This window comes from Durio zibethinus, chromosome 14 (genome assembly GCF_047325235.1).
Source record: "Durio zibethinus cultivar Kanyao isolate XHJ-2024 chromosome 14, ASM4732523v1, whole genome shotgun sequence".
Taxonomy (NCBI): Eukaryota; Viridiplantae; Streptophyta; class Magnoliopsida; order Malvales; family Malvaceae; genus Durio; species Durio zibethinus.
Window position 1 is genome coordinate 9,911,716 of NC_143175.1, and position 17,318 is coordinate 9,929,033.

Below are 17,318 nucleotides of genomic sequence, written 5' to 3' on the forward strand. Positions count from 1 at the left end.
AGGAAATCTGCAGAGTTTAGAAACTCATGACCAGACTGTCAGGCAACAATCTTTCTGGCACGATTCCTTCATGCGTATCAGACATAACATCATTGAACCATTTGAACTTGTGAGGATCAATTCCATCAACCAAGCAGTTAGAAACACCTATTTATCAAGGCAACCCAAAACTTAAAGTACCATCTATGTATTTAATAATTTAATAACTAGTTTTTAAAAAGTCCATATTAAATTACCATAGTATTAAAACCAAAATAAAATTTCTTTTCACTTCTGGGAAGCAAATAATGCACAACACACATACTAATAATAGACCACTCAGTTTAGTTCTGCATTCCAAAAATTTCAGTTTTGAAACATTGGTTACAACAGTAAAAAAGGCATTCAAAATCCAGTCTACAAATGCAGCTGATTATCATGAGAGTTTGTTGTGGTAAAAGATGTACAAATTTGACTTGGAGAAACTGCTCACGTTCTACAATCATTTGACAACAGGCAATACAAGACTAAACACCTTAATACACATGATGATATCGATTACTGAAACTAAAGCACAAGAAATTTTAGATTAAAAGATATACCATATGGTTTAATGACTAGACCAAATGTTACCGGGCGAGCTGGATATAAAAAGTTATGTTGGTGTGGTGATTTTTCCAGCAGAACCTATCAATTAACAAATCGGACAGTAAAATAGGAGAGTTTCACTCTTTTGGTCGGACAAGCCAGAGGGAACTAAGAGCTCGTAATCTGGAGAAGTAATCATGTATTGCAAGAAGTGCACGAGCCAACTGTCGGGTTGTCAATATCCGATGCATTTGTTGTAGTGTTTGCTGCCTTAAATTGTCAGCCTGGTAATATTAACTTATTAGAAACAATTATTTGAAACACTAAGGAGAATGAGAAAAAAATAAAAGATAACTTAAAGCAACTAAGAAAGTTGTACATAGATATTAGTTTACATGAGTATTGAGTTTGATGAACAAATTATCCCAAATTTTTTTTTAATAAATGATTCAAAAAACTACCCCTCTACACTACTGGAATTGATGAGTTATATAAATTCCATGAACACAGAATTAAGGACAGGCTTTTAAATTGGAACATACACCAAAATTCTCCACAGATCAGTTTAAATTAACAAACATTTTGCAGTCTAGCAGAACTGCAGAACATTATATTAGCCTTTCTACAGAAAACTTCAAGTAACTCAACAAAATCTTCTGAATTTCATCTTCTAATGTCAGAAGTCAGCCAACACTAGTTAACCTAGTTACTAAGATCATAATTACCGGTTCAATGCATTCTCTAATAAGTTTCAAACAATAGAAAGAAAAAAATGAAAGAGAAAGAAAAAGGGAAAAAAAAAAAGCATTACCTGACGAATAAAACCCTCAAGGGTTCCTAGCTTCCCCATGGCCATGGCCATTTGACCCATGTAGTTTGCCACATTCCCAAATGATCCGGACGAGCCTAAAGATCCAGTGGACAATGTCTCAGCCAGAGACTGCTGCAATGCCTCGATACCTTGAGATAATGCATCTTCAGCCTGCTGGGAGGATTGCTGCAAGTTGCCAATTCCTACCAACTGTTGCTCAGTCAAAGGCCCCAATTGGTTTACAAGAAGCTGTAAGCATATACATTGAATTCTAAGATGATGAGCTATGAAGAAAACAAAATATTGGTTTAAGTAAAAGAAGGTTCTTTTGGGGGGGGGGGGGAGGATATCAATTAATGACCCATTATAAACAGAATATACATGTATCAGATTTATGCATATACACCAGGAATTTCGAAAGCAGGAATTTTCAGACAATCTTAGATAAGGCTCCTCATATCCATAAGGTTCTCCAATCAGAACAAGTGATGTATAAAACTGCTAACAAGAGATGAATCCACTGCCAACTCTATTTTGCTGAATTTACTTTATTTTCAGGAGGAACCTGAGAATAAGGATAGAAGGAATCCTACCACCTTTTCATGTTTAAATTTGAATCATTTATTAAATTGCATCAACAGGAACTCAAGTTTTAATTGTTTGGTTATTGATACGATGAGATTTTACCAGTGTCATACTCCCCAGTATATTGAAAGATGAAATGAAATATGTTATGGTGTACAAACATACTACACAAATGCCTATAACATGCATATAGCAGTCAGATGACGAGAGAAAAGCTCCTCTATTCTAACCATACAAGGGCACGCTGTGGATGAGGAACAGTGTACCTATAGCTGCCCCAAACTAAAGGCACGGTGTCATTCACAACCTCATTCTCATTCACAGCCCACCTTGCCTAAAAATTCCCAACTAATTCTTTCCTTGCTCCCACCTACCAAAATCCATAGCGTCAACTCCACCTTGTGCATTTTTTCTTCTGTTCCTTTTTGCAAGGCAATTTCATATTTAGGGAAATTGTCTGTAGACAGCCAAAAGATTACTATTTTTACTAGGGTTAAGGTGAACTGACAAAAGAGAAAGCCAAGGTCTTTACAAGCTATCACACAAAACTGAGAATGAATATCCCTGAAATGGATTTAATAGGTAGCAAAAGGAGGAAAGACAAGAAAACAAATATCTTCACCTCTCCCTCTCCCCCTTCCTGTTACTCATAAATCCTAGTTATTTATTTGTATAATTTGTGATAAGTAAAAGTGATTTGATTTACCAAAAAAGATATAAATGAAAATTATAAAGGCTGTTTACAGCCTACTTAGGCACATGGCATTCAAGGAGGAAAGTAGGATCCTGTCAACAAAAGAAAAAAACAGACAGAAATAAACCAACTCCTCAGAACCAAAAGCAGGGGTGTTACATAGAGAAGCCAAAAAGTCAGTAATAACATGCTCTAATAATGCTGCAATAAAGAACTATAATTCATCGTTCTTTTTCTTCCATCAACATGATATTGAACAAAGTTTTCCACAAATTTTCTTCCCATTTTTCAAAAGTCCTACATCATAATCTTGATGTCCTAATAAGCAAAAGGTTGCATAATAATTTTTCTGCAAACTTAAACCTAGGATGGGATTCTTTTGAATATTCCTTGGCCATCCCCTAATAGAGACCTGATTGCTGAGTTGTCAGTGTTTTGACAGAACCTCGGACACTATATAAAAATCCATATAACAGTATGAGAAACAATCATACCCAGTAAACCAAAGGGAAAAGGGAAAGAACGGAAAAAATAGAGTTCATTACCACCACCTTCTTAAAAAGGTTAGCATTCTAATTAATTTTGCAAACAAATTCAGATGACCTCACCTTTAGTAGCTCAGATGACCGGAAGCCACCTAGCCACAAGAAACACCTCTCAGCAGGTGTTTTCCACATGCCTGACAACAAATGGAAAACATCTGCCTTAGCTGCATTGCTCTTCAGCCTGAAAACTTCATCATAGTGAGCCATTGCACTATCAACAATAATACGAAGTTCTGCATCACTTGCATGAGAATTTACTGCTGTTCTCAGCTCATTTATTTGTCGACTTTTCTCTTCCAGCCACCGTGCATATTCTACATCAAATGCCATGGCACCTGCAAAGAAAATAAATTACAAAAAGAATAGAGAAATTGATAAATACATGATTACATTGGAAATTTTAATCTCGCATGCTAGTTAGCATATAAACAAAAAAAAATTCAAGAGAATACCCTCAACGATCACACTCCAGGAATTTGAAATGCACATTTTCATAATACACAAGATCGTGCCGGTTGCTTGTGATGTAACAAAAGGGGGGGCAATAAGAAAGAGTGGCACCGGTGCAGCCTCCCTGCAAAGCATAGTAAGGCAGGATACATCTATATATTCCCAGACCAAAGCCTTGTGCAGTGGGCTGTACTTTTTTACTGTGGGAAAACACTTATTTACAGCTGGTTGTAATCTTGTAATCTGTATATTTATATTTGTATCTCTAGAATTAAGTATTTGTATCCCTAGAATTAAGGAAGATTTAGTTTCCTAGTTTAACCCCTAGTTAGTTGTATATAAACCTAAGATTCTTGTATAATTGTAGATAAGCAGTTTTTCAATATACATTCAGTTTCCACATGGTATCAGAGCTTTAGGCTCTTCTTGGGAAGAAAAATTTTTCAGCCTTCATTGCTGACTTTTTTAGGCCTTCATTGCCGACTTTTTTAGGCTTTCATTGCCGAATCCTGTTTAGGCCTTCATTGCCGAACCCTTTCAAAGAAAGATATCACTATCATCCAATTTTAGGAAATGTTAACTGAGAAAATCACTGGAGTACTACAGATGTCTCAGAAACAAGGAGAGTTTAACAGGGAAGAGATTGAAAAGCTGAGAAACTTATTGAAAATCCTTGAAAAGCCTACTATGGTATGTTCTTTGGGTAAAGTTTCTAGTTCAGGTAAAGCTTCCGATTCTCATGGATTAAATGTCTCGGCTAAGCCTATTACAAGTTCTTGGCTCATTGACTCAGGAGCCACAGACCACATGACACATTCCCCACAAAAGTTTAGTACATATAACCTGTGTCCTAGTAATAAGAAAATTGTTGTTGCTGATGGTTCACTCACCACAGTGGCAGGATTAGGAGATGTTCAAGTTAATCCCTCGTTTGTTCTCAAAAATGTTCTTCATGTTCCTGGATTGTCTACTAATCTGATATCTATACAAAAACTTACCAAAGATATGAATTGCAAAGTAACTTTTTATCCCTCTTATTGTGAATTTCAGGACCAAAGTTCGGGGAAGATGATTGGACTTGCTAAGGAGAAGGATGGACTATACTATCTTGAGACATCAAATAACACAAGTAGTATCAAAAATAGTTTACCTTTGTCATTTCTTTCTGAAAAATCTTCCAATAAAGACAAAATTTGGCTTTATCATTTTCGTCTTGGTCATCCTTCTTTTGGAACCTTGAGAAACATGTTTCCTTCTTTGTTCAAAGGATTAAATGTTGAAGATTTTCATTGTGATATTTGTGAATTTGCAAAACATAGACGTGTGTCTTTTCCAATCAGTAACAAAAGAAGTTCTACTCCCTTTTACTTGATTCATAGTGACATTTGAGGTCCCTCTAGAATTCCTAATATTTCTGGTACGAGATGGTTTGTTGCATTCATAGATGATTGTACTAGGGTCTCTTGGGTTTTTTTACTTAAATCCAAATCAGATGTGAATAGTGTGTTTTTAAGCTTCCAAAACATGATTCAAAATCAATTTGGAGTGAGAATCAAGAGATTTAGGTCTGATAATGCAAGAGACTACTTCAACCAGAGTCTATCCACCTATTTCCAAAAAGAGGGGATTATCCATGAGTCATCTTGTGTTAATACTCCACAGCAAAATGGAGTGGCAGAGAGGAAAAACAGTCATTTACTAGCCACAACCCGAGCCTTTCTTTTTCAAGAAAATGTACCTAAATCTTATTGGGGGGAAGCTGTTCTCACTGCCACACACATTATAAATAGGTTACCTTCAAGAGTTTTGGGATTTAAAACTCCTATGGAACTACTCTCACAATTTTATCCCAACCTCTATACCACAAACAATCTCACACCTAAGATATTTGGTTGTACATCATTTGTTCATATTCACAGTCATAACAGGGAAAAATTGGATCCAAGAGCAATTAAGTGTATTTTTGTGGGGTATTCTTCAACTCAAAAAGGATATAAGTGCTATCATCCTCCTACCAAAAAATTCTATGTGTCTGCAGATGTCACTTTTGAAGAAAATAAATCATTTTTTACTCAACCTTATCTTCAGGGGGAGACTTCATTCATGGAAGATAAGGATAAAGACTTCTTTTTGCTTGATTTACCCCCTTCTTCAACATTTACACCCATTAATTCTTCTGAGTCGAAACCTGTTTCTGCTGAGCCCAAGTCAAACACAGAATTTGAGTCTGAACCCATTCCAAATACAGAAAATGTGACAAAGGATAATATTGTTCTTGATTCTATGAAGGAATTACAGGTGTACTCAAGAAGGAAAGTTTCAGATCCTGAACCAGTGCCAGTCCAAGAACCTGATCCTAACTCTGGAAATGAGGTAACTACAGTTTTTGACTCTGTTTCTCAAAATGAGCATGAATCTCCTAAAACTATAACTAGTGATTATGATTTGCCTATTGCCATTAGGAAAGGAACCAGAGAATGTACCAAGCATCCACTATACCCAATATCTAATTTTGTGTCATTTGAAAAATTCTCACCATCCCACAAAAATTTTCTTGTGAGCCTAAACACTATTTCTGTTCCAACTACATTATCCGAGGCATTATCCGATGAGAAATGGAGGCAAGCCATGAAAATAGAAATGGGGGCCTTAGAGAAAAATCAGACATGGGAACTGTAGAGTTGCCTAAAGAAAAAAATTCAGTGGGGTGTAAATGGGTTTTCACTGTAAAATACAATGCAGATGGTACTGTTGAAAGGTATAAAGCCAGGTTAGTGGCTAAGGGCTACACTCAAACCTATGGAGTGGATTACCAGGAAACCTTTACTCCAGTTGCCAAGATGAATACAGTTAGGATTTTGTTATCATTGGCTGCAAATTACAATTGGCAGCTTCAACAATTTGATGTAAAGAATGCTTTTCTACATGGTGATTTGGAAGAAGAAATATATATGAAGGTTCCACCGGGATTTGGAGGTCATCTAGAAGCAAACAAAGTATGCAGGCTAAAAAAGGCTTTATATGGCCTTAAACAGTCTCCTAGAGCTTGGTTCGAGAGATTTGCCAAAGTGATGCTAGCAATGGGATATAAACAGAGTCAAGGAGATCACACATTGTTTATCAAGCACTCTGATTCAGGGAGAGTCACAATTCTATTAGTGTATGTTGATGATATAATTGTAACTGGAGATGATGCAAAAGAGAGAGAATCTCTAAAACAGTGTTTGGCTAGAGAATTTGAGATAAAGGAGCTAGGGAGATTGAAGTACTTCATAGGAATTGAAGTAGCTCACTCACGGCATGGTATTTTTATCTCACAACAGAAATATGTGATGGATCTTCTGAAGGAAACTGGGAAGCTTGCATGTAAACCTGCAAATACCCCTATAGATCCTAATCATAAAATTGGAGAAGCTAATGAAGATACTGCTGTAAATAGAGAGATGTACCAAAGATTAGTTGGAAGACTCATTTATCTCTCACATACTAGACTTGATATAGCATATGCTGTGAGTGTGGTAAGTCAATTTATGCATAATCCTAAAGAAGTGCACCTACAGGCTGTCTACCGTATATTGCACTATTTGAAGGCCAATCCTGGGAGAGGTATCTTATTCAAAAGAAATTCGGGGTTAGTTCTAGAAGCATATACAGATGCTGATTATGCAGGTTCAGTAACTGATAGAAGATCCACCTCAGGCTACCGTACTTTCTTTGGTGGTAATCTTATGACTTGGAGGAGTAAAAAACAGAATGTGATGGCAAGATCAAGTGCTGAAGTAGAGTTCAGAGCAATGGCTCAAAGAATTTGTGAACTACTATGGTTAAAGATTATCTTAGAAGACTTGAAGATCAAGTGGGATGGACCAATGAGACTCTACTGTGATAACAAGTCTGTAATAAGCATTGCACACAATCCTGTACAACATGACAGAACAAAACACATTGAAGTAGACCGGCATTTCATAAAAGAGAAACTAGACAGTGGGTTGATTTGTACACCTTATGTATCAACCAAGGGTCAACTTGCAGATGTGTTGACTAAAGGTCTCAGCAGTGCAACATTTCAAGGAATTATTTCCAAGCTGGGAATGGAAAACACCTATTCACCAGCTTGAGGGGGAGTGTGGGAAAACACTTATTTACAGCTGGTTGTAATCTTGTAATCTGTATATTTATATTTGTATCTCTAGAATTAAGTATTTGTATCCCTAGAATTAAGGAAGATTTAGTTTCCTAGTTTAACCCCTAGTTAGTTGTATATAAACCTAAGATTCTTGTATAATTGTAGATATGCAGTTTTTCAATATACATTCAGTTTCCACATTTACTAGCAGTGTTTTCTATGTCTAGTATCTGCTATCTAAATCAGATAAATTCAAGTTTATGTAATCTACAAAGAACTTATTTTAACTAGAAACTAAAGTGTTCAAGAGAAGGTGGGGGAAACACCAACTGAATACAACATGATGGAAACACATTTAAAAGGATTTTGACAGGTAAAGACTTATGAATGAACCTATTAATGTGAGATGCCGGAGAATGCTCATGCCAAAATGGGAAGCACAGAGCAAAAGAGACATCGGAGGAAACAATTATGAAAAGACTTTGCTCTTAAGGATCTTACTCAGGATATGGGCTTATTCATAGCAATATGGGGAAATTTTATCCATAAGGCCAACCTTATATAGTAGGAGAAGTCTTTGATCTTAGGTTTTTAATCATTCATTAAACATGTTGATAGCCAACACTAATGCAGGATTTTCTTACTTCAGTGATCTAACCATCTGACACAACATATTATTAATTCAATACCAGAAGACAGATTTAAGCAAAGCAAGAGCTATTTCCCTCGATTCTTTTTTTTTTTTTTTTGTCCACTGGATGGGGGATAGGGAATGGCGCTAGGTTCTTTTTTTCGCATAAGTAGTATTGTCCTCTTAACAAGTACATTATAATAATTTGCTAGTTAGCTATCATTTTAACTGACTGCATATAAGAAGCAGCTGATAAGGCAAGGTCACAGCTAATAAAGCAAGTTCCTACAAAATGAACACGGTCATATGAATCCTATCGTTTAGATTTTAGCATAAATTGGCCATTCACAAGACCTAGACTCCTACTCTTGCGCACAAATCATTTCTGTTCAAGCCAGATAGCTAGGCATGTCTTGCTTCAATAAACCACTCCAACAAATAAGACTCATACTACAATCACTAGATGAAGAAAAGTTTACCAAGAACTTGCTTCATGAAAAAGAATTATTACCATTTCCACCCATTGCATGGCTTGGATCTCCTGAGCTTGATATGAAGATACCCTGAAGGGAATGGCAATGTTTTAAGTAATACATACTTGAATAAATAACAATACATAGTGCATGTAGTGACGAAGGACCAAGTCTAACCTGTTGACGTGCCCGCTGGAGCTCCTGCTCTATTTGTGTCAACTTCAAACGACTACTCTCCAGCTGTTGCACATATGCCTGTGGAAGAACAAAGGATGATGTGCCTCACTATAGGAGATTAAATTTGACATTCATTCAAAACAACGCATGCCAGAAGAGCTCAAACAAGAAGATATACATGCAAAAGCATCTTATACAGCAAAACCATCAAATTAAACATTTTGATGAACATAAACCTCAATCACTGAATCTCAAACAATAAGGAGAGTTTCAAAGCATGAGAATTTGAGAGCATAAAGACTCCAATGGTCAACAGTGAAGAAAAATTGAAACAATCATGAGAATTTGAAGGCATAAAGTATGCAATGGTTAAAAGTCATCTTTTCATCATTTTTGTACTTTAGCCGCAAAAAGGGAGCATGCATGGCTCTAGTAAAAGAGCATGAAAATAGCTACACTCATAATCAAAATGGTACTCTAACATGTTATCAAGATGAAAACAAGGACATGCAAATGCATACACCAACAAAAATTTACATATAACAACTAGAGTAGATTCTACTATAGTCACATTTTTTCAGCAACTATAAAAAATTTTAAGGCAATCTTTGATATCTAGTTCTCTCTTCTAAGGTCAAATATTTTAGAGTCTATCTGGGCCGTTCTATATTCAACTGGACACGAATACCCAGAACATAAAGTAGAAGATTCATGTCATCTACCAATTAAGCGCCAAAGGAAGTCTCAAGTCGCACTCATTACAACAATGAAAATTGACAAAAAGAAACAAGATAAATTGACCCAAAAAAGAGTTAAATAAATGCATTAAATTTAAAGGGAAAAGACATACTTGCTTTCTCAATCGGCTTTTTCTTGCAGCCTCACGATTTTGAGCAAGTCTACGCAGAGTCTGTAGAATATCATCAATAAAAGATCACCAATACGACCATTTTATTGCTCAGCTATTATCCATGCAAATAACTCAAACTATCTGACCTTTTGATCCAAATTACTCTTTGATCGATCACTAGAATCAGAAGGCCCAACAGCATTAGATTTTTCTTCATCAAACTGCAGAGAAGCAAGAAAAATGTCAGACTGGCAACAACATTGATTACCCTGAGTCTTTTCCCAGCAAGTAGAATAACAACAATGACAACAAACAAAACCTTGTCCCACTACATGATCTTGGCTGCATGGATTATATCACACAAATGTGCTCTACATGGGACCATATTCCAAGTAAGATTAGTAAGAGCAAGGTTCTTTGCTATGTGTTCCTTCCATATTTTCTTAGGTCTTCCCTTCCCTTTTGGCACATGCATATTCAATTAAATCGCATCTTACTGTAGTATATTCCAGCATTTTGATAGTGCTACATATAAATGCATTCCTAAATCTAAAGAAGAGCTTTAAGTAGTAACAACAGTACCATCTAAAAGATCCTAAAAAATTATTAAACTAGTGTTGAAACATGGAGAGGGCAAATGAAATAAAATATACCCTCTGATATTTTTCATCTGTGTCTGCATCTGTTGAGATATCGGTCCTTGGACTAGCATCAGCCATATTGGATTCTCCCCAGTTTTCTGTATTACGACTAGTTACAGAGACCAGATTTGTTCGTTGACCTTTTTCTAACTGCAACCTTTGAGATTCAACTTGGGTGGCGGATGGATTAACAGTAAATGATGTTGGAGTCTGTTTCAGGCAACAAGGAGAATAAAATTATATAACTAAGCATTACAACTAAAATAGTAGCTCATTACATGATAAGACCAACAAAATCCACCTTATCCGAAGTGCCGATAAGGTTGCAATCAGAAGGAAATGGTAGGCCACTTGCTTTTGCTGAATTAAACACACTGTCTGCAGTGCCACATGTCATGTCAAATTCTTCATAGATATATAAGGACAAGTTTTCCACTCATTATCATATTTCTTTGCTGGAAAATTTATCAGAATATTAGTTGAATAGTAATGATTAACATGTGTGAAGCCAAGATAAAGGTTTGCCTTACACACCATAAATCCTAAAAGCTGTGAAATGAAACCATATTCAGGTTTAAAATATTTTAGTTATATTGCTAAAAACAACACAATAATTTTCTTAATGCAAAAACTTAGCAATTCATCACTTTCACTGTAGAAATTTCTTGTTGGAAAATTTTCCATAAAATTACAAAAAGTTGTCCGTTAAAAAATATAAGATGCAATAAGGAGAAGAAGCATACTATGTTGCACATTGATACCAGCAAAAGGAGATTACTTAAAAACAAGCTGATGATCAATAGCTTCACCACCCATGAAAAATACTGGTGCAGCCACCAAAAAATACACATGCTATTACATTTTACCATTCATGGGGCATATCACATTTATGCAATTTATTTTCCTAAAAGAACATGCTCGCACCATTACATACTACTATTCATGGGGCATATTAGATGTACATAATATTTTCCTATAATAACTCAACATTTCAAAAAGGATTGCTTCAATTCTGAATTTTGAAGATTATCTTACTCAATTAAAGATTATATTACTGAATGCATACTTCCACTCAGGTTAACAGCAAATCCAACTGAAAATCAGAATTCACCATGATGTAAGTAATCAGAAATGCAATGACAGGCAAGACAACAGCATGAACATCTAATTAGTGCTTTATTTTATTTTATAAGCATCAGAAAATAACAGTGCAGTAATTAGGTTTGTATTGCACGGGAAAAATTACTTAAGGCACATCAGAACATTATACTGGTACCAAACAATACCATCACACATCCAATTCACAGTTGGAGAGAGAGAGAAAGAGAGATAAAGAAGCTAGGGTTTTGGGAGGGGATTTTAGTCAACCCTCAAATCTGGGTTAGCAGATCCATTGTTCTGAAATAACTTCAGTGAAACACATCACTCTATTGCAATATAGTTCTTATCCTAAAAAAGACTCCTTTTCATGGCAATCGCGAACAGCCAAACATCTCCAACTACCAAAGCACTAATTATCTACTCTCCCTTGCTATGAATCAAAAGAAAAACCAATCAATTGAACGTTTGAAACTACCATGTTAAGATATGGTGTTCAATTAAAAATCAGACTAATGAAATAATATTTTAGATGAACAGAAGTTTTATTCTATGAACTCCAATGAAACTTACAGGTAACAACATTTGGATATATAATAGATGATACCAAGAAGATAAAGGCGATTGAAAATAAGAAGACAAAATATAACTGCAAAATTGACAATTTTAAAGGACAAGGGATGGAAGTGAACCATAAGTTGACAGAAGATTGAATATTGAAAAGAGTAAAGAGGGAATTTACAGTGAGTTGCTAACTGGTAATTGTCTATCAAAGCTCGGCATCCCTTTTGCTGTTTTCTTCTCATCTTTTGCACCAGATCTCACTGTTCTACCGTCCATACATCATGATTGTACTTTCCTTAAAACCCCTCAAACAAATTAAAACTCCCAACACTAAGTGTGAGAAGAACTGCAAGAAGTATCATCATCTTCCCTCAGTAAAGATAATAATAGAGAAAATACAAAGGAAAAAAATAAACGGAGGCAAACACTATCAACAATGAATCCCAAAGAAACCAGATACAAGTAATTAGAAGAGTAAATCCCTGTCAACTGTCAAACAATTAAAAAAGCATAGAACCCTAAATTTGCAGGCATCAGAGAGCACTAAGCAGTGCTGTTTCCATAATAACGCCCAATTGCACTCCAATAAACAACCAAAGAATGCCAAGCACACTACAAAAGAAATTACGTAGGGCTAAAAAATAATGATTGCAGAAGCTAAAAATAATTTCAATCATGTTATAGACAGCAAACTACCAATTCCCAAGTCAGCCAAAATTACCTACCAGATGAAACTAACAAAAGAACACAGAGAAAGTATAAACCCTTGTCTAGAGAAGCCTTTCAAATCATGTTCATCTTATTTAGGTTCAGATACACAACCAACCAACAATAAACAAAAGAGAATCTCAACAAGAACATGGACAGCCCAGCATTCTTACAGAAGGATTGCTCAGTTGGTTAACAAAAAGAGTAACCAAATTTTTAGCATCTTTAAGACACCAGTCCTACTATTCCACAATCAAAATTTTGACATAACTAAGGGCGAACCAGACAAGTGAAAGAAGAGAGGTATGAAAAGTTATAAATAAGTGACCTAATCAAGTTTAAAAAAAAAATACACCTCAATACCAAACTCTTTGCCATTATAATAGTACATAAATTCAACAGTCAAAAACACCTGAAATAAAAGTAACACAAACTGCAACATGGAAGATGTTGACATTTTCAAAGACAATCTGAGTCTCACATATTCTAAGAAGGAGCAGATCATGATTGCAAAGGAGGACTATCCAAAGGTGAATATGCCAGCAAAGAATACAAACCCCAAAGTTCAGAAGCTTCGATAGATTAAATTTAAAACTTTCTGCTCAGCAATGCCATAGAACAAGCAGAAATCCTAAAAACAGCAGATCTAAATAGCAGTAGCTGACAATTTAGAAGCCTCTATTAAAGCAAAACTTCATAAAACCTACTTGAAGGATATTTGAAGATAAATTCAAATTTTCTCAAAACACATAACCATGTTTGACAACAAACTAAGATCAAAAGCAGACTTCAAAACCCTCAAGATTCAGTAGCTATCTACAAACAATCCAAAAAGTCCCAATATCCACCACATAAATTTGCACCGGCACTAATGCCATGTAAACAAAGTTATAGAAAAACATCTTAAAATCCCTAAAAGAAATAACTTTGAAAAAGAAGTATACAAATTGGACACCAGCTTTCGAAAACCAGTATTTTATCCGACCCTTAAGTTTTAACAACCCAAATTTTCAAAACATAAAAAAAAAAAAAAAAAAAAAAACAGTGTAAAATTAAAAAAGAGCCAAATTTGCACAACCTTAAAATACCCAGAAGCCAAAATCAATCAAAAACACCAAAGAAAACCCATATTAAACAAGCCTTTAAAGATCCAAATTGACCTACCCAACAAAAAGCACGCAACTTTAACACAAAAACACCAATAACCAGTAACCAAAATCTATAGTGAAACATCAAAATGGCAAAAAGCAACAATTTTCAACTTCCAAGCTCACCAAAAAAAAAATCAAAAATTTCAACTCAGTCACCTACGAGTTTTTTATTTTCCTAACTGAAAAAGTAAAAATTAGTTAACTTTCATAATAATAATTGAAACCGATTACTTTAAAACAGCAAAATTTGAAAGTTAAGAACCAGATACCTCACCTAGTGAAATTTTGAGGATGATGACGAAGAAATTGAAAATTTGAAATTATATTAGTATTACTTGGATAATGATATTCCAATCTCTAGACGTCTTCTTTTGTGAGAAATCTTTCCACTTTCCAAGAATAAATGATTTTTTAATTGGTTTTTTGTTTTGGTACTTTTTAGTGGGTTTGACATGAATTTTTTTATGCTTTTATTTTGGTTTTTTGTGTAACCTTTTTCTGTGCCAGATACTGACATAGTAACAATACAGCCAATCCTTGCTGAACTGTTGTGTAAGAAATGGCTTTGGCCTTTTTCTTCTGTTTAAATCTCCTAGCAGTAGTTGGGATGTGTTTTTCGTATTTTAGGCAGTGTATTTTTTTTTTTAAAATATACTTTCTCATTCAAATTATTATAGTAATTTCATAAAAACTATATATTAATGCTCTTTGATCTACCATTTTTCTTCTACCTATTTTTTTAGGTTGAGTTATTATTTTATAAGTTTAATTGAATTATTAACTTATAAGTTCAAGATAAGTTATTTGTTATAGATTCCTACTATGACTACTTTTATGAGAATAAATTTGCTGAAAATTAAGCCATAATTTATCTTAGAATTGAGTTTTTAACTGTCCTTGTCTTTTGGCGTTGAAACAACCTTGGTATGTCTTTTAGGCTCTTTTATTTATTTATTTTTGGTGATGATTGCTAATGCATGCAATTAATACACTACCATTAATAGTTCATTTTTGCATATTTGTTTTTTTTTAGATACCTCTGTTGGATTACACCTAAACATGGATTGAAAATGTTCATCTTCTGCTAGTACATCTTTTCTTTACTAGGCACCTTTGAAAGTCTTAACTATAATGCTGGAGAAGGCTTTAGTTAAGCATTAAATAAAGGTTACAAGTCATGTTACTAAGACTAATGTAGATATAGAACTTAAAGAAATTTACTTCTTGATAATGCAATTTCTATCAATTGGCCCTTGCCAGAGATTTTTTAAATAGTTATCAAATGAACTTTTGGAACATCAACTTTTACCTAGAAAATATCATGCTTGGTTTTTGAGAACTGGTGCACATAATGGGAACAATGATGATAATGGCATTTTCTTCCCTTTAAGTTATAACAACTTAGTGACGGAGCATCATCGAAATCTAGGGATTTGGATAAACTTGGCCGGTGTTCATTTATCATCTCAGAGGAAAGGTTAGAGAATTTTTTTTAAAGAGAAAAAAAAAAAAAGAAAAATGAAGGAAAAGAAAAGAATTGGGAGTTTATCTAAGACTAAAACTGTACCATTTTGAGAGCAAAGTTAGTTGGGTCATTTGACCTATTCTGAAATCCACGACCTGACCCATCTATTAGTTCAACCCAGTTCACAGCTCATTCCCTATTTTGGTGGCCCATCCTTTCTTTTATGAGTTCAAATTCAAGTACATTTTTATTATATCTTCATCCTATTACATGTATGTTTGTATTTATTTAAATTAGATATGTGTTTAATTAGTTTTAATTAGCGTTAATATTGTGAGACAAGTCAATTAAGTTAAAATGTAAATTTAATTTTTTGTGTATTATTACATATTTTTGTATTACTAAAAAATTCAAAAGTGTAGTAAGTAAATAGATGAAAGTCTAATAATAATCAAGAATATTTTATTTTTAGAAATTTGTAAGTAAAATGTTCTTTCCTAAATATTTCTTGATGGTGGAAATTAATTTAGATGAAAATTCAATAATAATATTTGTCATTTGTTTTTGGTTAATAATAAAATTAACAACCTTATAATTTTTTTAAAATAAATGAAAATTATCCAAATGATGAAATTCTAGAAATCAAGAATTATTGAATTTCTAAAATTTTTTTAAAAAGAAAAATATTTCTAGAATGGGGGAGAATATTGATAAAATTTTTTATACAATAAAAACTAGAAATAAATCTTATCAAAATAAAGAATAAATTTTGAGAATGAAATTTTTAGTAATCGCAAATAGATGATCATCTAAGAAATTTTTAGGTAAAAAAATATTTATAAATTTGTTTCAAATAGTGAAAAATTTAGATATGGTTTCGATAAATGATTTTTTAAAGCAAAGATTTAATAAAAAAATAAATCCGATGATGAAGTCTTTTCAAGTGAATGAATGGGTTCTTTAAACACTCATGATGTGTGAAAAATTTTAGGAATACCATAGAATAATAACGAAAACCTAAAATTTTTTCCTATATGTAAATGTTTAAATTCAGTAGAATTTAAAGACCATTTAGCTAAAAACTTTAGGATAATTTAGGACTAAATGGCACTATTTTATAATGGATGTTGTGGAGGTGTTATAACATTCTCTATACGTAATTGAATTCTCAAACTTAATTCTGAAACATAAAACCAAAATCTATTCTTTTAGAAACCCTTAGTAATGTTTAGGAATTTCTCGAAGTGTTGGCAAATCGGAGGTTGGTCGTATCCATAAACTCCATGTACTCGATGCCGTGGGCTATTATGTGTACTAAATGCATTATAAAGTTAGGGTATACACCTTTCTAACAGTAATTACTTATAAGAGAGTTGGTAGTGCCTGAGGTCCTAAAAGATGTTGTTAGCCTTGAATTGATAATAGTTTTTGAATTGACAAAACAAAAATTTGTCTAACTTGAATCAAATTTATTTCTCAAATTAAACATATTTCCAACCTTTTATCTTGCAAAAAATTTTTTTTGAACCAAAACATAACATGTTCTGGAAACAAAAATGAACTTTGGACAATTTGGGATAAATGGGATTGATCCCTTCCCATGACCTGATCGATCCTATGGCTAAAGAGATTAGTTCATTTTTTTTAGTAGCCTATCTCATGCAAGTTTTTTAAGAATCAATCGATCCCTTCCCTATAAGGATCGATTGGCTAGGTTTTCTAAGTGAACCTATCATAACGTCTAGATCTGGGGATCTATCGCTAGACATTGACTTAAGGAGT

General features: G+C 34.0%; 1 protein-coding gene across 5 annotated transcripts; it reads right to left on the minus strand.

The window, feature by feature from the left end:
• Positions 1-303: 303 nt before the first annotated feature.
• On the minus strand, positions 304-14,652 carry LOC111293836 (transcription factor TGA2.2-like). 5 transcript variants are annotated; one of them, XM_089743477.1, is made up of 11 exons: positions 14,346-14,652; positions 12,391-12,558; positions 10,852-10,928; positions 10,563-10,760; positions 10,056-10,130; positions 9,910-9,969; positions 9,060-9,137; positions 8,921-8,972; positions 3,266-3,537; positions 1,379-1,627; positions 304-851 (listed from the first exon to the last, which is right to left on the minus strand). In XM_089743477.1, exons 2-11 carry the CDS (start codon positions 12,452-12,454, stop codon positions 705-707), a joined length of 1,272 nt encoding a protein of 423 aa, XP_089599603.1. In that variant the 5' UTR covers positions 12,455-12,558; positions 14,346-14,652; the 3' UTR covers positions 304-704. The 5 variants fall into 5 exon arrangements, with proteins under 5 accessions (XP_089599603.1, XP_022742557.2, XP_089599604.1 ...); XM_022886822.2 differs by having other exon boundaries at positions 10,852-10,924; positions 14,346-14,618; XM_089743478.1 differs by lacking the exon at positions 14,346-14,652 and adding an exon at positions 13,478-14,179.
• Between the last annotated feature and the right edge of the window lie 2,666 nt (positions 14,653-17,318).

Excerpts from the sequence above, each read along its gene's own strand:
- LOC111293836 (XM_022886822.2), bottom strand. The coding sequence starts at position 12,488 with ATGGACGGTAGAACAGTGAGATCTGGTGCAAAAGATGAGAAGAAAACA. Across the intron at positions 10,925-12,390 it reads TTACCAGTTAGCAACTCACT|TGTGTTTAATTCAGCAAAAG; the intron begins GTAAATTCCCTC and ends CACTGCAGACAG. Across the intron at positions 10,131-10,562 it reads CAGATGAAAAATATCAGAGG|TTTGATGAAGAAAAATCTAA; the intron begins GTATATTTTATT and ends GCTTCTCTGCAG.